Genomic DNA, 25,106 nt, shown 5'->3' with positions numbered 1-25,106 from the left:
GAGCAGCAGGTGGGGTAGGGGGGGAGGGTTAAGGGACTGGGAAAGGGATAAACGGGGCAGGAAAGCAGAAAATACCGTGTTTTTAGGGATGAATTTGGGATGGTGCTGAGCGCTGGCACAGGGAGGAGGGAAATGAGGGGCTCAGAGGGGAGCAGGGACAAAGAGGGACTTGGGAAGCTGTGCTGGGCAGGAAAGTGAGGAATGACATGGAATGGGGGGTCTGGGAGAGGGATGAGGGCGAGGAACAGGGCACGGACCGGCAGGAAATTGGGAATGGAAGCGCAGGGACACGGTGCAGCCGTGGACGGGGGAGGAAAACTTCCAAAAGGGGGGAAAGATTGAGTGCCAGAGCGGCTCTCGTGGGGAACTCGATTGATCTCCAAGTCGATCCCGGTCGAAGCTTCCCGGGGAGCTGCTGCTTTCCCTTCCCTCCTTCCCTTCCTTCGCCCCCCGCAGGGAACGTGGCTCCAAAGCTCCTTCCCTTCCTTACCCGGCTCCGTCCCCCCCGCCGGGCAGATCGATGGCGCTTCCCGGGGCTTTGGATCCCGCTGTGCAGCCGGGATTGTGCTGGATAATGGCTCCGAGTTACCATGGATATGGGCTCTCCCTTAAGTGCCTGCTTTGGATGTCGCTCCTCGTGTGGCTGCATCTTATCCCGCTAAAACTGATGCTGCTTGGAAGCTTTTCCTTGGGAAACCGCATCATATCCCACTAAAATTGATGCTGCTTGGAAGCTTTTCCTTGGGAAGCTGCATCTTATCCCACTAAAACTGATGCTGCTTGGAAGCTTTTCCTTGGGAGTCTTTTGGGAGGGTTCACCTTTCTTTGGGAGAGTTTTAAGCTTCTTATCCCCTTCTCTTCCGTGTTTTTCCAGCAGGTAACAGCCCCGTGGATCGTCCTGGAATTCTGGGAGGCGAGAGAGTTCCCGCTGGTGCGCGTTCCCGATTGCCAGATGGGATACTGGGAAGGAGCTGTGGGGAGAGTCTGGTCTGGAATTCCCAGAGAAGCTGTGGCTGCCCCTGGATCCCTGGGAGTGTCCAAGACTGGGTTGGAGCCACCTGGGATAGCGGGAGGTATCTCTGTCCATGGCAGGGGGTGGGATTTAAGGGCCCTTCCCACCCAAATCATTCCAAGATTCCGTGATAAAGGACACTCAGAATCCACTCAGAGGGATTTTTATGGAATGTGGGGATGGAAAAGGTGGGAAAGGGGAAGGGAGACCCTGCCCTGATTCCCAGGGAACCCCCTTGTTCCCTGAACTCCTTCCCAGGGAGGAGCTGGGCTGGGGATGGATCCAATGGCAGGCTCTGGCTCCAGGCTGGAGAGCTGGGAATGGCCAGGCTGGAGAAGGGAAGGATCCTGGGAGAGCTTGGAGCACATTCCAGAGGCTGAAGGGGCTCCAGGAGAGCTGGAGAGGGCCTGGGGATCAGGGCCTGGAATGACAGGCCCCAGGGAATGGATCCCAGTGGGAAAGGGGAGATTTGGGGGGGAGATTGGGAAGGGATTCCTGGCTGGGAGGGTGAGGAGGGGCTGGGCTGGAATTCCCAGAGAAGCTGTGGCTGCCTCTGGATCCCTGGCAGTGTCCAAGGCCGGGCACCTTGGCCCCCTTTTCCCGAGCAGGACCAGGAGGAGAATCCAGGGATCCAGAGGGATGTGAGCCCTTCCCTGCTGGGAGAGAGAGGGATCAAACCCTCCCCAAAGCCCAGCCCTGCTGTTGGATGAAGGGGAGGGAGGTGGGAACAGCCAGGAAAGATCCTCCATGGGCAGAATCCCGCTGGGATGAGAGAGAGAGACATTGCAGCATCCCCATCCTGATCCAATTGGAAAGAGCTCCGAGAGTCCCTTCCAACCTCTGTTATTCCAGGAAACTCAGCTTAAGTTTTAATCCCAGCTCTTACCCAGCAAAGGTCTCAGCTCCCAGTCCTCGTGGTCTCCCGGGAAAAGGATCAAACTTGGGAATTCTTGGGATGGACAGAAGGAGGGGAAAAAAAAAAAACCGGCACAAACAACAGAGCCCAGGGAAAGAATTTTATTGGGATTGCAGGAAAAAAAACCCCACGGGATTTTAATGGCAGGAAAAGCCCCTCCAACAGCATCCCAGACTCCTGGAACATTCCTGACCTCTCCGGGGGGGAAAACGAGCTGCCCCGCCCCCAATCCACGGAATCAGGGAATATCCGGAGCTGGAAGGGACCCACCAGGATTTCCAAGTCCAATCTCATTCCTATTGCTGGAAGCAAATCCTTGGCATTGGCAGCTTTGGTGTTTGGCTCGGGGCTGATTCCCGGGATAGGCGTCGTCTCCCGCTCCTCCTCCCGGATCCGCCGGAGCGTCATTCCAACCTTTTCACCATGTAGGGCCCTTCCAGCTCGTAGCCGATCTTCCTGTAGTAATTCCTCGTGCCGACACCTGGAGAAGAGAGGGACAACACGGATGAATCCCGTGGGATGGCAAAAGGACCGGAGGAGCTGGAGCTTCCAGGTGGGAATGGCGCTGGAAGGTGCAGCCGGCGGGAGCCGGAGCGGGGGCGGACTAATTAGGGCGCTAATTGGGGTGATTTTCCGACAGGAACAGCCGCTCCTTTGTCTGGAGAAGGAGAGGGAACGCTTGGATCCAGGATCCAACAAAACCCCTGGCACAGCTGTGGGATCGTTGCCGGGAGCTGAAGGGCCCGACAGCCCCCGGAGCCACTTCCAAGCGCTCCTGGGAAAGTGGGATCCAATTTCCTCATCCCGCTCTCCTGAGGACTCTTCCCTCTCCTGCTGCCGCCGGGAGATCCCGTGGAGGGCACAGGATCCCGCAGTTCCCGGGATTCTGGGGTATGACAGCAGGATTTGGGGTAAAACAGTAGGATTTGGGGATAAAACTGGAATTTGGGGCAAAACAGCAGGATTTTAGGGTAAAGCAGCAGGATTTTGGGGGTAAAGCAGCAGGATTTTGGGGTAAAACACCAGGATTTTAGGGTAAAGCAGCAGGATTTTGGGGTAAAAATGGGATTTTAGGGTAAACCAGCAGGATTTGGGGTAAAACTGAGATATGGGGCAAAAGAGCTGGATTTTGGAGTAAAGCAGCAGGATTTGGGATAAAACTGGAATTTGGGGCAAAACAGTAGGATTTTAGGGTAAAACACCAGGATTTTGGGGTAAAGCAGCAGGATTTTGGGGTAAAGCAGCAGGATTTTGGGGTAAAAATGGGATTTTAGGGTAAAACACCAGAATTTTAGGGTAAAGCAGTAGGATTTTAGGGTAAACAAGCAGGATTTGGGGTAAAAGTGGGATTTTGGGCAAAAGAGTAAGATTTTGAAGTAAAGCAGCAGGATCTGGGGTAAAACTGGGATTTTAGGGCAAACCAGCAGGATTTTGGGGCAGAGCAGCAAGATTTTGGGGTGAAACTGGGATTTCAGGGTAAAACACCAGGCTTTTGGGGTAAAAATGAGATTTTAGGGTAAAGCAGCAGGATGTTGGAGTGAAGCAGCAGGATTTGGGGTAAAACTGGGATTTTAGGTCCCTTCCAACCCAACCCATCCCATGGTTCCTTTCTCATTCCAAGGAAGCGGAAGACGACAAGAACTCTTTCCTGATAATTAATTATTAAGAATTAATAATTCTTGAGGACTGACGAGCAGGTTTCAAGCAGAGAAAGGAGAGGAGCTCTGATCCCACCTGCCTGGATGGGAATCCATGGGAAAGCCTTTTGGGATCGTCCCTCATCACAACGGTCTGGCCCAGAGGGGGCCATGGCAGAATCCAGCCCAGGAATTCCCCTCCTGACTGACCTGGCTTTTCACTGGAATATTTACACCTCAACATTAATTAAATAAGGATTTTAAGCCTGGCTTAAGCAGGGGAGAGAGGGAAGGGGCCACAGGACAGGCTTAAAAAGAGTTCTGGCCCAGAGGGGCCCCATAAATCCCTTTCCCGCCTCAGCCCTGCCGCATCCCGAGTATCCCGCAGGATTCCTTCCCAGCTCAGTAGGCTCAGGACTAAGTGAAAACGAGGCTGTTTTCAGGATCATTAAAGCCATAAATTCCCACGGCACAGGCAGGGAACTGTTGGGCTGAGCCAACAGCAGGGACTCGACTCCACACAGGCAGCTCCGGAATCTTCTCCGGAGACGCGCAGTTGTGCCTCCCAGATTCCTTCCCCCTCCAGATATTCCAGGGCTGCTCCCGACTGTTCCGAGCTCAAAATATTCCAGGGCTGCTCTCGAGTGTCCTGAGCTCCAAATATCCCAGGGCTAATCTGCTCCCGAGCTTTCCAAAATCCAAATATTCCAGGGCCAATCTGCTCCTGATTGTTCTGAGCTCCAAATATTCCAGGGATGCTCCCGAGTGTTCTGAGATCCAAATATTCCAGGGCTGCTCCCGACTGTTCTGAGCTTTCCAAATATTCCAGGGCTTCTCCTGAGTGTTCTGAGCTCCAAATATTCCAGGGTTGCTCCCCACTGTTCTGAACTCCAAATATTCCAGGGCTGCTCCCGACTGTTCTGAGCTCCAAATATTCCAGGGTTGATCTGCTCCTGAGTTTTCCAAACTCCAAATATTCCAGGGCTGCTCCCGACTGTTCTGAGCTCCAAATATTCCAGGGCTGCTCCTGAGTGAACTCCAGATATTCTAGGACTGCTCCTGAGTGTTCTGAGCTCCAAATATTCCAGGGATGCTCCTGAGTTTTCTGAGCTCCAAATATTCCAGGGCTGATCTGCTCCCAACTGTTTTGAGCTCCACATATTCCAGGGATGCTCCTGAGTGTTCTGAGCTCCAAATATTCCAGGGCTGCTCCCGACTGTTCTGAGCTCCAAATGTTCCAGGGCTGCTCCCGAGTTTTCAAAACTCCAAATATTCCAGGGCCGATCTGCTCCCGAATTTTCCAAACTCCAGATATTCCAGGGCTGATCTGCTCCCGAGTGTTCTGAGCTCCAAATATTCCAGGAGTGTTCCGAACTTGCCTCAGTTCACGTGCCAGCTGCAGTTTTGGCCACAGCAAAGCCTCTTCCAGGGTTTGTTTTTTTTTTGGGAGTAAACACCTGGATCAGTGGGAAAAGGAGCCCTGGATAATCTGTGGGATCCCTGGTGAGTGGGGATTGTCCTTCAAGGATGCTCCATCCCTGGAAGTGTCCAAGGGCAGTTTGGATTCCCTTGGAGCAACCTGGGATAGCGGAAGGTGTCGGGGTTGGAACTGGATGATCCTTAAGGTCTCTTCCCATTCCATGACACTGGAGAACATTCCCAAAACCTAATTCTAATTTCCAGAGGATTTTCACCTCCCGGGATCTTCAGGGACTCGTTGCCAATTCCCGAATGGAAAAATAAACCCCTTTGCTGCCGGGATCTCTGTGGGGTTCTTCAATTAAGAAATTAAATTAAATTAAATTAAATTAAGAACCTTCTCCTGATTGCTCTGATGTTCCCAGGTGGGAAAAAAGGCCACTTTTCCCGTTTCCTCGATGCTGGGTTATCCCAGACCCTCTGCCTTCTCCCCGTCGTTCCATTTCCCGGCGGCTGGTTGGGATTCCCAGGAAACAGCCTCGTGTTTCCCTTCTCTGGGCAACCCCGGCGGAAAACGGGAATAAAATTCCGTTTTTCTTTAAAAGGTTGGGAATGTTTTTGCTTCTTGAGAAGCGGAGCACCGGAGAGGATTTGGGATACTTGGAAATCACCAGGGTGGGATCGAAGGGGAGTTTTGAGCTCCACACCTTCAGCTCTCTGCTGGAAAACCCTGGATTGGGGATTGGAGGAGTTCTGGATCATCCCTGGAATCGCCCTCCAGCCTCCTGAGCAATCCCGGCTCCGTTTAAATCCCCCCTGGATTGGATGGGAAGGCCAAGAGAGGCAGAGCCTTCGGGATGGGGCTGATCCGCCAACTTGGGAAAGGAAAACGAGGAAACCACACCAAATAAACGGGATTAAAACAAGGAAATCACTCCACAGAAACGGGAATAAAACAAGGAAACCACTCCACATAAACAGGAATAAAACAAGGAACCACAGCAAATAAACAGGAATAAAACAAGGAAATCACTCCACAGAAACAGGAATAAAACAAGGAAACCACTCCACAGAAACAGGAATAAAACAAGGAAATGACACTACATAAAAAGGAATAAAACAAGGAAACCACCCCACAAATACAGGAGTAAAACAAGGAAATCACTCTACAGAAACAGGAATTAAAGTGAAGGAACCACACCAAATAAACAGGAATAAAACAAGGAAACTATTCCACAAAAACAGGAATAAAAGTGAAGGAACCACAACAGATAAACAGGAATAAAACAAGGAAACTATTCCACAAAAACAGGAATAAAAGTGAAGGAACCACAACACAAAAACAGGAATAAAACAAGGAAACCACTCCACATAAACAGGAATAAAACAAGGGAACCACACCAAATAAACAGGAATAAAACAAGGAAACCACTTCACAGAAACAGGAATAAAACAAGGAAACCACTCCACAAATACAGGAATAAAAGTGAAGAAACCACACCAGATAAACAGGAATAAAACAAGGAAACCATTCCACAGAAACGGGAATAAAACAAGGAAACCACTCCACATAAACAGGAATAAAAGTGAAGGAACCACAGCAAATAAACAGGAATAAAACAAGAAACCACACCAAATAAACAGGAATAAAACAGGGAAACCACACCAAATAAAACAGGAATAAAACAAGGAAATCACTTCACATAAACAGGAATAAAAGTGAAGGAACCACTCCACATAAACAGGAATAAACCAAGGAAACCACCCCACAAATACAGGAATTAAAGTGGAGGAACCACTCCACATAAACAAGGCTCTGAAACGGTGGGGGATCCGTGTTTTTTGGCCGGGCCACGTTTCAGTTCTCTCCAAGAACCTGAACAGGAAATAATTTCAAATAATTACAAATTAACGTTTCCTTTCGGTGAGGTCGTTCTGGGTAAGGTTTAAACCCGGCGCCAGCAGAGGGAAAACCGCCCGCCAACGCCTCGGGATGAATCCGGAGCTGATGGATCTCCGGCTCCAGACCGACAACATTAAATATTTAGGAGCGAACGGCGCAATTCCCGGGAGATTTTAACGGGGACAGTGACATGTGGATGTTCCTCAAGCCCGGATTTGTCAGGCTGGGTGTGGGGTTTAGGCTTTGTCACGTCTTGAGGCGTCTTCCTGAGACAGTCGTGGGAATATCCAACCGGCGGGGTCGGTATCCCCGGGACACGGGGGATTTGGGATGAGTCACGGAGCGGGTGAGACATCCACGATCCCGTTCCTTCCCTGGGGGCTCCGGGATTTCAAACACTGCTCCCATGGGATACTCCTGGAAAAGGCTTGAAGAGGCACTTTGTGCTGGGTTAGGAACTGGCTGAGGGCCGGGCCCGGAGAGTGGTGGGAATGGAGCTGAATCCATTTGGGATCCGGGCACCAGTGGTGTCCCCAGGGATAAGTGCTGGGCCCGGAGAGTGGTGGGAATGGAGCTACATCCCGTTGGGATCCGGGCGCCAGTGGTGTCCCCAGGGATCAGTGCTGGGCCCAGCCCTGTTCCATGTCTTTCCTGATGACCTGGATGAGGGGATGGAGTCCCACCATCAGCAGATGTGCAGGTGACACCGAGCTGGGGGAGTGTGGATCTGCTGGAAGGCAGGAGGGCTCTGCAGAGGGACCTGCCCAGGCTGGATCCATGGGCTGATTCCAGCGGGATGAGGTTCCACAAGGCCAAGGGCCGGGTCCTGCCCTTTGGCCACAACAACCCCCGGCTGGGCCAGAGGGGCTGGAGAGCAGCCAGGCAGGAAGGGAGCTGGGAGTTGGGATGGACGGGAAGCTGAACAGGAGCCAGAGTGTGCCCAGGGGGCCAAGAGGGCCGATGGATCCTGGCCTGGATCGGGATCAGGGTGGCAGCAGGAGCAGGGAAGGGATTGTGGCCCTGTGAGGCCACCCCTGGAGTGCTGTGTCCAGCTCTGGGCCCTCAGCTCAGGAAGGACATGGAGGGGCTGGAGTAGGGCCAGGGAAGGGCAACGAGGCTGGGAAGGGACTGGAGCACAATTCCCATGAGGAGAGGCTGAGGGAGCTGGGGGGGCTCAGCCTGGAGAGGAGGAGGCTCAGGGGAGACCTCATCCCTCTGCACAACTCCCTGCCAGGAGGGGGGAGCCGGGTGGGATCGGACTCTGCTCCCAGGAACCAGCAGTAGGACAAGAGGGCTCGGCCTCCAGCTGTGCCAGGGGAGGGTTAGGTTGGATATCAGGAAGGAATTCTTTCCATGGAGAGTGATCAGCCCTTGGAATGGGCTGCCCAGGGAGGGGGTGGAGTCACTTCCCTGGAGGTGCTTAAGGACAGACTGGATGTGGCATCAGTGCCATGGGTTTCGAACCACAGTGGGGTTGGATTGTGGGTTGGGCTCCATGATCTCGGAGCTCTTTTCCAACCCCACTGATTCTGGGATTCTGGGATTCCATGAAGGAACGCTCAGCAACCCTGAGGGACCTCATCTGCTTCATCAGAAAACCACAGGATGGTCTGGGCTGGAAAGGACCTTCCAAGGTCATCCAATCCATGGGCAGGGACATCTCCCACTATCCCAGGTCACTCCATCCAACCTGGCCTTGGACACTCCCAGGGATGGGGCAGCCACAGCTCCTCTGGGAAACCTTTTCCAGGTGTTTCGCCGCCCCCTCTGCGCAAACACAGCGCGCAGCTCCAGGAATTTGTGTTATCCGTCACCTGAAGGTTGTGCTTTATAACGCAGATTTTTAATAAAAAGCATCAATCCCTCAAAAAAAAAAATAAATAATGCCGGTGGTGGTTAAAAAAAGAGTGGGAATGACCAGGCAGGGAAAACAATCCTTTACAATCTCTTTTTGGTTTTCCACGTGTTTGCTTTGCTGTCCCTCTTGCTGAGAGGGCTCCTCCTCTTCACTCCCCAGCCCTGGAAGTGCCCAAGGCTGGGTTGGAGCAACCTGGGATAATGGAAAGTGTCCCTGCCCCTGGAACTGGATGGGCTTTAAGGTCCCTTCCAACCCAAACCACGCTGGGATTTTGGCGATTCCCTAAATTTGTGGTAGAAATGGAGGTGGTCACTCCAACATCAACCGCAGGAGGAGCCGGCCCCGGTGTGGCAAGGGATGAATCCGTGCAGTGAATACAAATTAACTAATTAATCCCGGCTCCCCTCCTGCTTCCAGGTGGTTCATACAAGTCCATCCCAGCTCCCTCTCGCTCCCGAGTTTTCCTGGCTCTGCAGGGGAGGGTTCTGAGCAGAGCAGGTGAGGAGAAGTGGGGCCACCTCCCTCCAGCTCTCCGGCGGCTCCCGGACTCCGGTGATCCCAGCGAGGCTCGGCACCACCTGCTCCTCCAGCGGCACATGGACAAATCCAGCCCGCCTTCCCTGCTCCTGCTCCTGCTCCAGCCCGGCTCGCTCGGCCGTGGAACATCCCTGGCCCGCGGCCACGTTAATTTTCTCCTTGACAGCACACGAGGTGCAGCCCGGGCAGGGGCGGGGGTTGGGATCGTCTCCCGCATGGAAATGAGCTCCTGGCAGCGCCCAGATCCAGGGATCTGCCTGCGGGGAGGCGCCGAAACCCCGGCCCTTGCTCCCGGACGCCTCGCCAAGCCTCGGGAGCGAAGCAGCTCCCGGTATTCCCGAGGGGAAGGGAAGGGTGTCAATGTGCTTGCGGTTCGAGCGCCCGGGAGGGGAGAATTCAATCTCATCCCTCAACCCCCCTCCCCCCGCTTCCCGAACAAGCACCTTCTGCAGGGAGATAAGGGGACAATCCTGCCGGAACAAGCCAAAATCCTGCTTTCCCGGCGCCAGCACGGGCAGATAACGCGGACAGACGTCACAGCAGCTCCCGCAGCCCCCAGAGCTCCGAGGTTTTTTTATTTGCGGAGCCGCCTTTTAGCGGCGGAAAAGGAATTCGCAGCCCCGTGCCGGTCCCTGTGCCCTTGGAGCAGCCCCAGCATCCCGGGCTTTGGGGCAGGGAATGAAGGAGCAGCAGGTGAGGCCAGGGCACGCAGCGGGATAAAATCACAGGAGCACAGGATGGTTTGGGTCGGAGGGGACCTTAAAGATCATCTCGCTCCAACCCTCTGTGGAGAACAGGGCAGTGCCCGGTGCTGTCCCCCTCCTTCTGGCAGCTCATTTAGGCTGGGATGGGGCCGCTGGATAGTTGGATACCTGGAATTCCTCTGCTGGGAATGAAGGGAACGCTCGGCAGCAGCCCCATGGAATCACAAGATGGGATTTGGGTTGGAAGGAACCTCAAAGGTCATTTAATTCCAAGCCCTGCCATGGGCAGGGACACTTTCCACTGTCCCAGGTTGCTCTGAGCTCCGTCCAGCCTGGCCTTGGACACTTCCAGGGATCCAGGGGCAGCCACAGCTTCTCTGGGAATTCCAGCTAAAGCTCCTCACCACCCTCACTGCCAAGAATTCCTTCCCAATCTCCCATCTCTCCCTGCCCTCTGGCAGTGGGATCCATTCCCTGTGTCCTGTCCCTCCAGCCCTTGTCCCCAGTCCCTCTCCAGCTCTCCTGGAGCCCTTTTAGGCACTGGAAGGGGCTCCAAGGTCTCCCTGGATCCTTCCCTTCTCCAGCTGAACCCACCCAGCTCTCCCAGCCTGGCTCCAGAGCAGAGGGGCTCCAGCCCTGGGAGCAGCTCCGTGGCCTCCTCTGGACTCATTCCAACAGCTCCATGTCCTTCCTGTGCTGGGAATCCCACCCAGAGGCAGCTCTGCAGGCGAGGTCTCACCTGAGAGGGCAGAGGGGCAGAATTCCTCCCTTCCCTGCTGTGGGATCAGCCCGGGACGTGGCTGGGACAAGGAACTTTTACCTTATGGAGGTAAAATAAGTAACCCCCATTATCCCACTTGGAATTGCAACCACCCCCCTGTGCAGTGTCCATGTGGAGGCGGCTCCCTGTGCTCCCTGTGCCAGAGCTGGGAAGCTCAGAGGGAAGCGGTTTTCGCCCCCGGGGGACACGGGAAGGACACTCAGACAACACAGGCAGGGTTTGGAACGGGGGACACCGGAAAATCCACGCGCAAAGCCGGCGGCTCTTCCCGAGACGGGAGGAGACACGTTCCTGTTCCACAGGGATGTTCCACACGCACAAAGCAAGGTATTCCCGTGCCAGGGCAGGATGGTTTGGCACAATCCCAACACTTCTCACAAAGAGAGGAGAGGCAGACTAAGGACTCGGAAGGAGCCGGCAAAGCAGAACAGCTCCGGGCGCACTCGGATCCGGGCGGAAAGCCGGGATCACACATGGATGTCTCCCACTGGAGCCGCGCGGGTGTCGGCCTGTTGAGCTCCAGGTCCTCAAGGTGGAGGCACAGAGGCCACCAAGCCCAGCCAGGAATGACAAAACCTTCCAAAAAGAGAGGGATCAGACGTGGAATTTCGCTGCCCAGGCGCTTCCGGGAATTGTAAAGCTCTGACTGGAATCTCCTTGGATTGTTACGGCCAAGACGTCCCCCAAAACCAGGGGATGACACCGGGACAATTCAGAGGGAAGACAAAGGTTCGAGGGAACACAAAGGACAACCAGGATTTGTTGGAGCACATCCAGCCAGGAGCTCCTGCCCCTTTGGAGGGGGGGGAGGACCCCAGGATTTCCAGCATCCCGGAATCTGACCCTACATTTCACACTCTGGGGCTGCTCGAAAGGCACAGTTTGAGGTCCTTGCTGGGGGATTAGGGTCAGATGGGGCTAATTATGGGATGTCAAGCATCAAATTCCGAGTAAGGGCACGAGGAGCCATCAAGGAGAGGACAGGGGAAGGTTTTAGCAGAGGATTGTCCTTCATCCACCTTCACCCACACCCTCCCCAGCTCCAGGTGCAACGGGGGAGGCAGCGGAGCCGACCCCGGAAACCTCATGGAAAGGGGTGAGAGGGAAGTTTATCAGTCGTTGCAGACAGACTGGCAAGGCAGGAAAAGCCCCTGAAGGATTTTCACACACAAAGGAACCTTCCCCGAGTCTGGAAGCCCTTGGGAAGCCCTTGGAAAACAAACGGCTGGAGGGCGAGAAGATGTTCGTGTGGTCACCCGGGGTTTGCTCCCTGCCCAGGACGCCCAGCAGGGCGGTTTCCAGCCTCAAAATCCCACCCCAAATACCAACAGATCCCGTCGATGGGATGAGTGGAGTGGAAGGGAAAGCTCCGTTTGGGATTGGAGCAGCACCATCCCACCTAAAGCTCCGAGCATGGGGTTCAGGCGTCGGCTGTCGCCAAAAAGGAAGAGGGGATCCTAAATTCCACGAGCTCAACAGCACCAAAATCCCAGAATCCTTCTTTTTCAGCACCTCAGGATTTGGGGACGCCACGTTTAAAACGGTGTCGTTTGGCTGTGGGGGAGGGGAAGCTTTTTGAAAAGGAGAGAAAGGGGAAAAAAAAAAAAACAACCCCACAACAACCCACAAACCCAAAGCGAGAACCCACCCCGGGGGAGAGCAGAAAAACCAACACGAGGCGGAGAAAAACACACAAGGCAATTAGAAAAGCTGGAAAATGGAAAAACAGACAGCGCAGCTCAGGCCTCCCCGGAGCTCTGAATAATGGAGTGATGCCTCCAGGGTCTGCCATTCCCAAGCCCAGCCTGAATACTAATCCCGGGCTCCCGGCGCAGGAGGAGAAAGGCGCCACTCAGGCAGAAAATTACCTTAAATGAGCAACGACTCTGATAAACAAGGCACGGCTTTGGTACTTTGCTCCTTGGTTTTGGGGGGGGGGGGGGAGGGAGGAGGGCACCTCCCCCTCCTGCGGAGACGGCGCTGGATCCCTGAAAACGGGCCCCAGGAGAGCTTCCTTCTTGGGAATGGGTCATCCTGCTAGGGCAGTTAAATCCCACTGGGAATGGGTCATCCCACTTGGGGCAGTTAAATCTCACTGGGAATGGGTCATCCCACTTGGGGCAGTTAAATCTCACTGGGAATGGGTCATCCCACTTGGAGCAGTTAAATCCCACTGGGAATGGTTCATCCCACTTGGGGCAGTTAAATCCCACTGGGAATGGGTCATCCTGCTTGGTCCAGACAAACCTTCCCAGGGCTATTTAATCCTGGTTGGTTCAGTCAAACCTCACTGGGAATGGTTCATCCTGCTGGGTTTAATCAAACCTCACTGGGAATATTTCATCCTGCTTGGTTCAGTTAAACCTTCCTGGGATTATTTAATCCTGGTTGGTTCAGTCAAACCTTGCTGGGACTATTTCATCCTGCTGGGTTTAGTCAAACCTTCTTGGGAATGTTTCACCCTGCTGGGATTAGTCAAACCTTCCTGGGAATGTTTCACCCTGCTGGGTTTAGTCAAACCCTACTGGGACTATTTCATCCTGCTTGGTTCAGTTAAACCTTCCTGGGAATGTTTTATCCTGCTGGGTTTAATCAAACCTCACTGGGAATATTTAATCCTGCTTGGTTCAATTAAACCTTCCTGGGATTATTTAATCCTGTTGAGTTTAGTCAAACCTTCCTGGGAATGTTTTATCCTGCTGGGTTTAGTTAAACCTTCCTGGGAATGGTTCATCCTGGTTGGTTCAGTTAAACCTTCCTGGGATTATTTAATCCTGGTTGGTTCAGTCGAACGTTGCTGAGACTATTTCATCCTGCTGGGTTTAGTCAAACCTTCCTGGGAATGTTTCATCCTGCTGGGTTTAGTCAAACCTTCCTGGGAATGTTTCATCCTGCTGGGTTTAGTCAAACCTTCCTGGGAATGTTTCATCCTGCTGGGTTTAGTCAAACCTTACTGGGACTATTTCATCCTGATTAGTTCAGTCAAACTTTGCTGGGAATGTTTCATCCCTGTTGGCTCAGTCAAACCTTCCTGGGAATGTTTCATCCTGGTTTAGTCAAAGGTCCAGATCCGAGGCTGCATTTTTGGGGGGAAGGACGTACCCGGCAATTTTAACACCCAGGGCCCACATAATCCAGGATAGCAGAATCCAAGCTTTAAATCCATGTCAGAGGCATCCCACACATTATGGAACCAGCTATCCCTGGCTGATATCCTTTCCCATCCCATGTTTTCCCATCCCATCCTTTCCCATCCCATCACCAGCCTGACTTCCCCGAATCCAAACGCCCTTCCCAACCTGGCTGCCGACGCTCATCTTCCCTTACAAACACACTCCCAATCCATTTGTCACCGACTCCATGGTCCATTCCAGGCAGTTTTCCCCCTGGTCCTCTCCAGATGATGGGATATTTAGCCAGGAACACCAGGAGGCAGCTGCTCCGGGCATCATTCCCCGGATCATTGCCCGCCACGACTCCTGGGGGCCTGCAACTCAGCCCTTCCTTTGTTTGGAAGTAACCTCCCATGATTTCAGGCACTGCCACACTCAATCCTGTTAAATCCAGCTGCACCTTTCCCCTTTTCCCTCCCTCCACTAAATAACCTTCGGAGCAGGGACTTGTGACACGAGTTCAGCCGAACCTGTTTACTCCGAGAGCAGCGGGGGAGAACAAAACGCTTCGGAAAGACTCTGCTGGGAAAAACTCTCTATTCCTTTTTTTTTTTTTTTTTTTTTTTTATCCCCACAGGAAACTAATGTGCTCTGAAAAAGCACAGGGACTGCTGGAATTCACTTGTGAAATCCCGTTTGGATGTGCTTTTAAGGGAAAATTTTGCCGCCCCTCTGATCCTTCCCCCCCTGTTCCAGGAGGGCGATCCCAGGTGCGGAGCGGTTCCCAAAATTTCAGGGAGGGGCTGGTGAAGCAAGGAGCAGCATTTAATCTCTTCCCCACCAGCCTTGAGAGATGGACAAAGCCCTGTGGAGATGAACCTGCCTTAAGCCAGGAGTAAATTCCTGGATGGAAAGCCGGGCTGGAAACAGATGTGGGTCACGGACGCGACAGGGATGGAACCGCCACGAGCTCCGGCTGAGAACAAACTCCTTCACTCCTTGGAAAGGAGGATCACCCCGTGTGGGCTGGGCAGGGCAGGGAGGAAGATTCCCAGCAAAGAGAATCCCTGGGATTAGTTTCAAGTCCCTGGGAGCTGCTCTTGCTCTGATTCAACATTATTTCCACCGCGGGGTGTTACCGGGCACCGCTGGGACGGAAATCACCTTCATTCCGTCACTAATCGGATTTATAAATCATTCCTACAGGATGCAACTTCACAATTTGTGTTTGTTGGGGTTTTTTTTTTGTTGTCTGGGTTTGTTTTTTTTTCTTGTTGTCTGGGGTTTTTTTTTGTTGGTTGGGTTTTATAAATTCAGGGATGGTTGGGGTTGAGACGGGGAAAGGGTTTGTCGAGGAAGGAAGAGGCAGGAAGGATTCCCCAAACATCCAACTCCTGCTCAATCCAGATTTTATTTATGTATGTTTATATATATTTATATATATTTTTATTTATATTTATTTATATATAAATATATATTTATACATTTATTTATATATTTATTTATATATAAAAATATATATTATATAAATATATATTTTATATACATTATATATAATATAATATATATAATAAATTATATTATATATATTTACATATATCTATTGGACTTGATGATCTCAGAGGTCTTTTCCAACCTCTGAATAGATTCTACGACTCTATTATATATACACATATATATATAAAAAAATATATATATATATAACATTTATAGATATACAAAAGCTTCCTACCAGGACACCCTTGCAAAAAATGCTTGTGCAGGATTGTCCTTGCTTAAGGACAGCCAATATTCCTGCTCATGCCTGCCCCAAAATCCCAGTTAATTCACTCTCAAGCCTGTTTTCAAAGCTGCCACATCATTAAAACCTCCAAAATCGCAGTTCATTAAGAACTGGAGGATTTCACACGGCACACTACTCCAGGTTGATCCTTGGCTTCTTCCAAATCCCCCTAATTAATTTTTTTTCCCCCATCAATCCAAGCCAGACAAACACCAGAGAGTCGATTCATTACCATTCCCGTGTTTCCACTTATCCCGGGCCACTTCCTTTTTATTAACAGCCTCCAAGACGGGGCTAAAAATAACCAACCAGGGCTGGAAGCAAAACTCCAGGGAGCCCTCCCAGACCCCATCAATCCTCCCCGCCCTGGAGTCCTGAGTATCCCATGAATCAACATCCCATGGATGCCGTTTTACTGCCGTAATTTATCACTTCCAGGGTGGCCAGAGGGCTGTTTACAGGAGGAAATGAGGCTACTTAGGTCCCATCAAATGTGCCCCTTTGATTTATGTGCCAGCTCAGCCTCTCCCCCCCTGAACATTCCTCATTCCAGGTGAATTTAACACCCTGGGATGCAGCTGATTTACCCTCGGTAAGTCCCCAGCCCCCTTTTTTCTCTCCCCCGCCTGCAAAAGGCGAACAGGAGAAGCGGAGTTTCCTTCCACCCGTGATCCAGCAGCACCACCAGGCTGGGAGACCACAGAATCATGGAATCCCAGAATCAGCCGGGTTGGAAAAGAGCTCCGAGATCATGGAGCCCAACCCTGGATCCAACCCCGCCGTGGTTCCCAGCCCATGGCACTGATGCCACATCCAGTCTGTCCTTAAACACCTCCAGGGAAGTGACTCCACCCCCTCCCTGGGCAGCCCATTCCAAGGGCTGATCACTCTCCATGGAAAGAATTCCTTCCTGATATCCAACCTGACCCTCCCCTGGCACAGCTGGAGGCCGAGCCCTCTTGTCCTACTGCTGCTTCCTGGGAGCAGAGCCCGATCCCACCCGGCTCCCCCCTCCTGGCAGGGAGTTGTGCAGAGGGATGAGGTCTCCCCTGAGCCTCCTCCTCTCCAGGATGAGCCCCCCCAGCTCCCTCAGCCTCTCCTCATGGGAATTGTGCTCCAGTCCCTTCCCAGCCTCGTTGCCCTTCCCTGGCCCTGCTCCAGCCCCTCCATGTCCTTCCCGAGCTGAGGGCCCAGAGCTGGACACAGCACTCCAGGGGTGGCCTCACAGGGCCACAATCCCTTCCCTGCTCCTGCTGCCACCCTGATCCCGATCCAGGCCAGGATCCATCGGCCCTCTTGGCCCCCTGGGCACACTCTGGCTCCCGTTCAGCTTCCTGGCCATCCCAACTCCCAGCTCCCTTCCTGCCTGGTTGCTCTCCAGCCCCTCTGGCCCAGCCGGGGGTTGTTGTGGCCAAAGGGCAGGACCCGGCCCTTGGCCCTTGGCCTTGTGGAACCTCATCCCGTTGACCTTTAAAGGTCATCTTGTCCAACCACCCTGAAACGATGTCTGCTGCCCATTCCCAACCTTGACCTGCTCATTCCCAACCCTGACCTGTCACTTCCAACCTTGACCTGCTCATTCCCAACCCTGACCTGCTCATTCCCAACCCTGACCTGCTCATTCCCAACCTTGACCTGCTCATTCCCAACCCTGACCTGCTCATTCCCAACCTTGACCTGCTCATTCCCAACCTTGACCTGCTCATTCCCAACCCTGACCTGCTCATTCCCAACCCTGACCTGTCACTTCCAACCTTGACCTGCTCATTCCCAACCCTGACCTGCTCATTCCCAACCCTGACCTGCTCATTCCCAACACTGACCTGCTCATTCCCAACCTTGATCTGCTCTCAGAGATGATCCCTCACCTTCAACCAACAATAAAACCCCTTCACCTTGTCCTATTTTAAAATTTCCCGTACTTCTTTTTGAAGGAATCATTTTGCAAAGTGCTGGAGAGACACTGGCAGAAGGAATGTTCCTCGCTCTGGCCCGAGCCGGGAATGCCACAGCAATTCCAAAATAACCCTCATGCACTTCCACCTTCCTCCTTCCTCACAGGCATTTCTCAGCCATGTGGAATTCCCAGTTCAAACTGACCCCACGCAGGGAAACAGGACGGGATACGGAATCCTGGAATGGTTTGGGCGGGAAAAGGGGCATTAAAGCTCATCCCGTTCCAACTCCGACACCTCCCGCTATCCCAGGCTGCTCCAACCTGGCCTTGGGCACTCCCAGGGATCCAGGGGCAGCCACAACGTGTCTTAAACAGCCAAGAAACGGGGAGTCCAGGGAATACAAAACTATCTTGGAGCCTCTGGCTCCTGGCTGCACGTTGTCCCCACTCACAAGGACTTGGAGAGGATCCACTTTGGCTTTTCAACATCCAGGGGAATTACAGAGCTGGGAACACACAGAGAAGCTGTTCAGCAGCTTGGATCAGAGCTGTGGATTTCTGATTTTTGTTTTGTTTTTTTTTTTTTTTTTTTGGTGGGACAGCAGGAAATTATTTTTTTGGGGGGAAAAAAAAAAGTCTATATTACAGTTATTCTGTTAAATCCCCCCCATACATTGATTTTATGCCAGCAAGGGGTTCTCTCCCCATGCAATTCATGTTTCCTCAGTAATACAATCTATATTCTATTATTATATTATAATTCTATTATAATCCATATTATTTACCACCCAGAGGGTGGTTGGGCACTGAACAGGCTCCCCAGGGAATGGGCACTTCCCAAACCTCCCAGAGCTCAAGGAGAGTCCGGACAACACCCTCAGGGATCAGTGGGGTAATTGGGGTGTCCTGTGTTGGACTTGATCCTTGTGGATACCTTCCAAGCCAGGATATTCCATGATAATACACCTGGAAAAGCTTCCTCCAGCTGCCATAATTAATATAAGATAAATTAAGACACAAAACGAACTGAGGAGGCTTTTAAGTCTTGCCCTGAAAGTGAAGGAGCAGGAAGGGCTGCAGCTCTTCCTTCCCGAGCTCCCTCCTCCAGGATAATGCCTAAATATCCTAAAAGCTCCTTTGGCACCTCCAGGCTCCTAAACATCCCTCTGGAAAGCAGCTCTCCAGGAGAACAAGCCGAGGTCAGGAATGGGATCTGGGGGAGGGAAACCCCCGTGGTCACACAAATCCTCGTCCTTCAGCCCTTGGGATGGATCCCTGGGGAGCGTCCTCTCACCACAACAGGGTTGTCTGGATAAACCCACAGCGGAATTTGACCCTGTGACGAAGGAACAGCTGATCCTTATTTTCTCCCTCACACCGGGAACGTTCCCAGCAGTGGCTGCAGCGGGTTTATTTTCAGATTAAGGCAGAGATTACATATAAATATATATATATATATATAAAAAAAGGGATAAAGGTACCTGAAATCACAGCAATTTTCCATGACCCGTGCTCCTCCTTGGCGATTCTCTCCGCCTCCTCCATCAGCAACATCCCAAATCCCTGCAAAGGGAGAAATGACAGGGAGAAAAGGTGAAAAGTTCTGTAAAAACAGAAAGAATAAGCAAGGTCAGAACAAGCACCAGCTCAGTTCTAAAAGATTCATCTCTTCTGGCGCAGGAATGATCCTGGGATCGGGAATATTGCTGGATATCCAGGGATTTATTTTTTTTTTCTGATGGTGAAATGATTCACGGGCAGCTCCGGGGTCGGATTGTCCACGGCAGGAACGGGATGGAGTCAAATCCACTGATGGCAAATCATCCTGCAGTTGGGAACTGCAGCTTCCCAGAGGGCAGGGAGAGATGGGAGATTGGGAAGGGATTCCTGGCTGGGAGGGGGGGGAGGGGCTGGGCTGGAATTCCCAGAGAAGCTGTGGCTGCCCCTGGATCCCTGGGAGTGTCCAAGGCCGGGCTGGAGCCACCTGGGATAGCGGGAGGTGTCCCTGCCCATGGCAGGAGGTGGAATGGGATGAGCTTTAAGGTCCCTTCCAATCCTGGGATTTTACAGTAAAGGACACTCAGAATCCAGTCAGAGGGATTTTTATGGAATCTGGGGATGGAAATGGGAGCAAAGGTGAAGGGAGGCTCTTCCCTGAGTCACTGAGATTCCAAGTGAACTCCCTTGTTCCCTGAACTCCTTCCCAGAGAGGGAGTGGGAGAGGCTGGATCCAATGTCAGGCTCTGGATCCAGGCTGGGAGAGCCGAGGGTGTCCAGGCTGGAGAAGAGAAGGATCCAGAGAAACCCTGGAGCTCCTTCCAGAGCCTAAAGGGGCTCCAGGAGAGCTGGAGAGGGACTTGGAACAAGGGCTGGAGGGACAGGACACAGGGAATGGCTTCCCAGTGCCAGAGGGCAGGGAGAGATGGGAGATTGGGAAGGAATTCTTGGCTGGGAGGGTGGGGAGGGGCTGGGCTGGAATTCCCAGAGAAGCTGTGGCTGCCCCTGGATCCCTGGGAGTGTCCAAGGCCGGGTTGGATTCCCTGGGATAGCGGGAGGTGTCCCTGCCCATGGCAGGAGGTGGAAAGGGATGAGCTTTGAGGTCCCTTCCAACCCAAACCATTCCATGATCCACAAGTTCCCTCAGCACCTCGTTATCTTGATTTCCAACCCCTCCAGGAGTCAGGAACTGTCTCCCTGCTCATTCCAGGATGAATTATCACGACGTTCCCTCACAGATCCAGGCTGAGCTCAACTCCGTGCCGCTCTCCCGCTCTCAGCTCGTGCCACAGGAGATGCCAAATCCAAAGGAAAAGCAGGAAAACATGTTAACACCCTGCACCAGCTCCATGCCTGCATTTACACCAGGAAATCTCCCTGGAATCACCTCAACAAAACCAGGGAAAAACCTTTCCACTCTGTTTAACCCCTCTGTTGTCCTTTATATCTGGGAATAATTGAGGAGATTTATTCCCTCCTAAACACCGGGATGCAGGAATTACAGCGGGATCTTCCTTCATCTGGTTTCCAGGGCGGCGCTGGAGCCGCCGTGATTTAAATTTTAATTTTTTTTAAAAAAAATTCTTTAATTTTAATTTTTTTTAATTAAAAACCAAAAAAAAAAACGAAAAACAGAACCGCTCAACGCTCGGAGGCCTTTTTAAGGAACGCCCAGGAATCTTCATCCCAAAAAGTCCTTCTAATCAGAAACTGCTCCCTGGCCGAGGAACAACCCTCCGACTGACCCGAGGAACACGAAATTCCGCCGTGGAATTCCGACCTCCAGCCGTCTCCACGTTCGTGCTCGGCCGCTTTCGGTCGATTCCCTTTATTTTCCTTCCTGGTTTTTCCCCCCCCCCCCAAATATTTAGGATGACGGCTTTTAACGATTTCACGGTGGAAATATCCACTTTTCCTCGATTTTTTTTCTCCCCCCCCCCCCCTCGATGTTTCCTCCGGCCAAAACCACGTCTTAATGCACCTCCCCAGGCAAAGATTAATCCTTTCCAAGGAAGTTAATTTAAAACATCGGCCCCCTGAGCGCTCCAGGCAACCGGGGTTGTTTTGGAAAGCTCAGTCTTAAAGGGTTCAGAGCCTCAATTTAATTCAGGTTTTCGCTCCCCACAAGCCCCGACACGTCCCAGGCGGCAGCAGGGTAATGTGATATTTTCCTGCAAGTCACTGCAAGGAACGAGAAGCAGCTCCCCAGTCCCTTTATTCCCGTGTTTTAAGGGATACACGACACGTTCTCCGAAGGAAAAAAAGCTGCCTGAGCCAACGAAGAGATCTGTGAGTGTCACTAAATCATGGAATGGTTTGGGTTGGAAGGGACCTTAAAGCTCATCCAGTGCCATGGGCAGGGACACCTCCCACCATCCCAGGTTGCTCCAAGCCTCATCCAACCTTTCCTGGGGCACTTCCAGGGATGGGGAGTCCGCAGCTTCTCCGGGCACTTCAAGCAGAAAACCGGATTCCTTCTGTTCTGGTGGGAAGAATCCATTCAGTAAACGTTCCTTGGAAAGAAAACTGGGGAAGACCAAATAAAAATCTTACTTTCCCTCCGCCTGGAATTAGTTTTCAGATTCCAGGAGTGAAATCCAGCTGCTGGACAAGGATTAACCGGGAGAAGGGAATCCAAAGGCACGACGGGTGTCAAATGAGCAAATCAGACATTAAATCAGGTTACATGAGGAGAGGGGAGGGAAAACAGGGAGGGTTTGGAGTACCTGGTGCTGGAATTTGGAGGGATCCCGGCTGCTGACGGGGACCACGCTCCCATAGACGTGCAATTCCCGGACGATGGAGACGCCTCCCTTCAGCTCCGGCCGGAAGGATTCCTCGGAGCACTTCCGAAGGCGCAGGAGCCCGACCAGAATGTCCTGCTCGGGGTCTTCGTAGGACAGGAAGGTCTCCCAGCCCCCGTTGGCCACGTAATCCCTTCGGATCAGCTCAATCTGGGCGGGGGGGAAGGAGAGGGGAGGGAGACAAAGAGGGGGGGAAAAAAAAAAAAGGAAAAACTTTCTTTAATAATCCTGGAGCGACACCCTGGATGGACCGAAGGGAATTTCACGGCTCCATAAACTGTTGGGATTCACAGCTTCTGAAAGATCAGTTTAATCCCAGATGGATTTTGGCAGTGCTGGGTGAGAGCTGCAGGTCCTGCAGACACAGCCGAGGGAAACACGAGGCTCTGCCGTGGAAAGGGTTTGTCCAAGGGACACCTCTGGGCTCCTATCCCTGCCCACAGGATTCCAAGAAGGACTGGGAGCCCACGTGGTGACCTGTGACACTGAATCATGGAATGGTTTGGGTTGGAAGGGACTTTAGAGATCATCTCATCCCACCCCTGCCTCCCACTATCCCAGGTTGCTCCAACCTGGCCTTGGACACTCCCAGGGATCCAGGGGCAGTCACAGCTTCTCTGGGAATCCCAGCCCAGACCCTCCCCACCCTCCCAGCCAGGAATCCCTTCCCAATCTCCCATCTCTCCCTGCCCTCTGGCACTGGGAAGCCACTCCTTGTGTCCTGTCCCTTCAGGCCTTGTCCCAAGTCCCTCTCCAGCTCTCCTGGAGCCCCTTCAGACTCTGGAAGGGGCTCCAAGGTCTCCCTGGATCCTTCTCTTCTCCAGCTGAACCCCCTCAGCCTGGCTCCAGAGCAGAGGGGCTCCAGCCCTGGGAGCATCTCCATGGCCTCCTTTGGACTTGCTCCAGCAACTCCACATCCTTCTGATTTTGGGATCCCAGAGCAGGAGGCAGTGCCCCAGGTGGGGTCTCACAAGGACACAAGGCGTGGTCTCACTCATCTTATAAAGCAGAAACCTAAAATCTCTAAATTCTGGAGCGGCTCGAGTTCCACAATCACTACAGAATCAGCGGGAGCAGCAGCTCTTCCCTCTTCCCAAGGGAATTGCTCTCATGGAGATGCAGCTCCAGCCCCAAACTTGCCGGTGCAGAAGGAGCGGTTTGGCCTCACAGCCTTCACTAACCCCACACTTACAGGTCCAGGTCTCTCCACAAGCAGCACAAGTGGGGTTTTCACCCCTTTAGACCCCAAAACCAGCCAGACCATCAGCCTGAGAACTGCCTCAAACCCCATTTTCTGGGAACAACCCGGACAAAAGCCGCCCTGGAAGATCCCAAGGGGTGGAAGGGAGAAGCGAAGTGAGAGTTGGCGGACGGTGGAGAACGCGCCAAACACCAGGGGTGGGGTTGGGTGATAAAGAGGAACTGGTAGAGGAAGTGAAGGGGAGAAGAAAATAAACTTCTCAAGTTGCTTTTGATCCGAAAGGAATCGGGATTCTGGGCTTCCTGATGTTTTCCAAGTGGGGAACAGTCAGAGGGTTTGCTGGAGGAATGGAGGGGCTGGAGCGTGTCCAGAGAAGGGAACGGAGCTGGGGAAGGGGCTGGAGCAGCAGGAGCAGCTGAGGGAGCTGGGGGGGCTCATCCCAGAGAAAAGAGGGATCAGGGAGGACCTTCTGGCTCTGCAACTCCCTGATGGATCCAGGGAAGGGTCGAGTTCTGCTCCCAGGGAACAAGGGACAGGAGGAAACGGTCTCCAGCTGTGCCAGGGGAGGGTCCGGTTGGACACCAGGAGGAATTCCTTCATGGAAAAGGTGGTCAGGCATTGGAAGGGGCTGCCCAGGGAGGCGGTTGAGTCCCCATTCCTGGAGGGATTTCAAATCCCTGTGGATGTGGCCCTTGGGGACACGGCTCAGGGGTGGCCTCGGCAGTGCTGGGGGAACAGTTGGACTCCGTGATCCTGGAGATCTTTCCCAACCTGGACAATTATGATTCTTCCCAGTCTCACTGCAAAGACTAAAGGCATTTTTTTCTGCACCTCCTCTGTTGCCCCCAAATCCATGAATTAAAGATTTGTTTACGGAGAATTCCGTCTGGGAATGTGTCGCCCGCTCCTCTCCACGTCCAAGCCTGGCTGAGCACAGCTTAAAATTAAACAATTAAACCCTGTCCTAACTGCACCAAAGCTCATCTCAGCTTCAAAATGCTGAAGTGAGATCATGGGGTAAGAGCTGGTTTGGCTTGAAATGTTATTAAACACTGAGTTTCAGACTGGAAAACTCCTGGATTCTCCCGAAGACAACATGAAACAAATAGAAAATATGGCTCCAATTGCTTGTCCTCCGGCAGGGACTTCCCTGGGAGGGTGGTGAGGGACTGGAACAGAATTCCCAGAGAAGCTGTGGCTGCCCCTGGATCCCTGGATGTGTCCAAGGCCACGTTGGAGCAACCTGGGATAGCGGGAGGTGCCGGGGTTGGAACTGGATGAGCTCTAAGCTCCCTTCCCACCCAAACCATCCTGGGATTCCAAGATTCTATGACCAGATTCCATGTTATGCCCACCTCCCCTCCAAAAATCCACTTGTAGACAGAGATGGGCCAGGACAAACAGGAACCTTCACCAGGAGCCTTTTTATTGTGGCATTTTTATGGCAACACAAACATGTTACCAGCCAAGCTGAGCTGCTCGAGGGGTTTGTTATTCCCACTTCCCTGGGCACAGAGGGTTCCTGGGATACACAACCCCCCTCAGAGGGTTTTTCAGGGACTCACGAGGTGCACAGAACCTTTTTCCTTCTGGGATAACGGCACCAATGTGGCAAAAGCCAATCCCAAATCACCGCCTGGGCGGGGCACAGCCACGTTGCAGTTCCCAACGCCAGTCACGGAATCCCACAATGGTTTGGGTGGGAAGGGACCTTAAAGCCCATCCAGTTCCAACCCTGACACTTTCCACTCTCCCAGGTTGCTCCAAGGGAATCCAACCTGGCCTTGGACACTCCCAGGACAGTCCCTTGTCCCTAAAACGTCCCCCACCACTTCCCTCTAAAACCCCATTAAATGCTTTGCACATTTATTTTAAACTTCTTTTGACAAACAAAGGCAAAACGCAGGGGCAGGTTAGGCTCAGCCTAAACCAGCTCCTCCCAGCTTAAAAAAATCTGCTTTATTCCTTCCCAGGCTCTGTATTATCCTTATCTTGACACAACACCACTCCCCCCTCCCAGTTTTTCAGAGACAGCAGCTCCAAA

At 52.6% G+C, this 25,106-nt stretch overlaps 1 protein-coding gene and 1 long non-coding RNA gene across 2 annotated transcripts in view; one reads left to right on the top strand and one right to left on the bottom strand.

Annotated features, from left to right (window-relative positions):
- Positions 1-2,161: 2,161 nt before the first annotated feature.
- On the top strand, positions 2,162-5,368 carry LOC120323646. Its single transcript, XR_005564305.1, has 2 exons — positions 2,162-2,481; positions 2,569-5,368. It is a non-coding gene; the product is annotated as an uncharacterized LOC120323646 (long non-coding RNA).
- Positions 2,162-25,106, bottom strand: part of ELP3 (elongator acetyltransferase complex subunit 3) — a 97,047-nt gene continuing 74,102 nt past the window's right edge. The window contains exons 13-15 of the mRNA XM_027733468.2: positions 21,784-22,011; positions 19,042-19,123; positions 2,162-2,409 (exon numbers count right to left, since the gene is read on the bottom strand). Of these exons, the coding sequence (XP_027589269.2) occupies positions 2,333-2,409; positions 19,042-19,123; positions 21,784-22,011 (387 nt within the window). The 3' untranslated portion in view covers positions 2,162-2,332. The remainder of the gene's footprint in view (positions 2,410-19,041; positions 19,124-21,783; positions 22,012-25,106) is intronic.

Source organism: Pipra filicauda, unplaced genomic scaffold (assembly GCF_003945595.2).
Source record: "Pipra filicauda isolate LSUMZ 115617 unplaced genomic scaffold, ASM394559v2 scaffold307_size998922_pilon, whole genome shotgun sequence".
Lineage (NCBI taxonomy): Eukaryota > Metazoa > Chordata > Aves > Passeriformes > Pipridae > Pipra > Pipra filicauda.
This window is presented reverse-complemented; position numbering and strand designations above follow the sequence as displayed.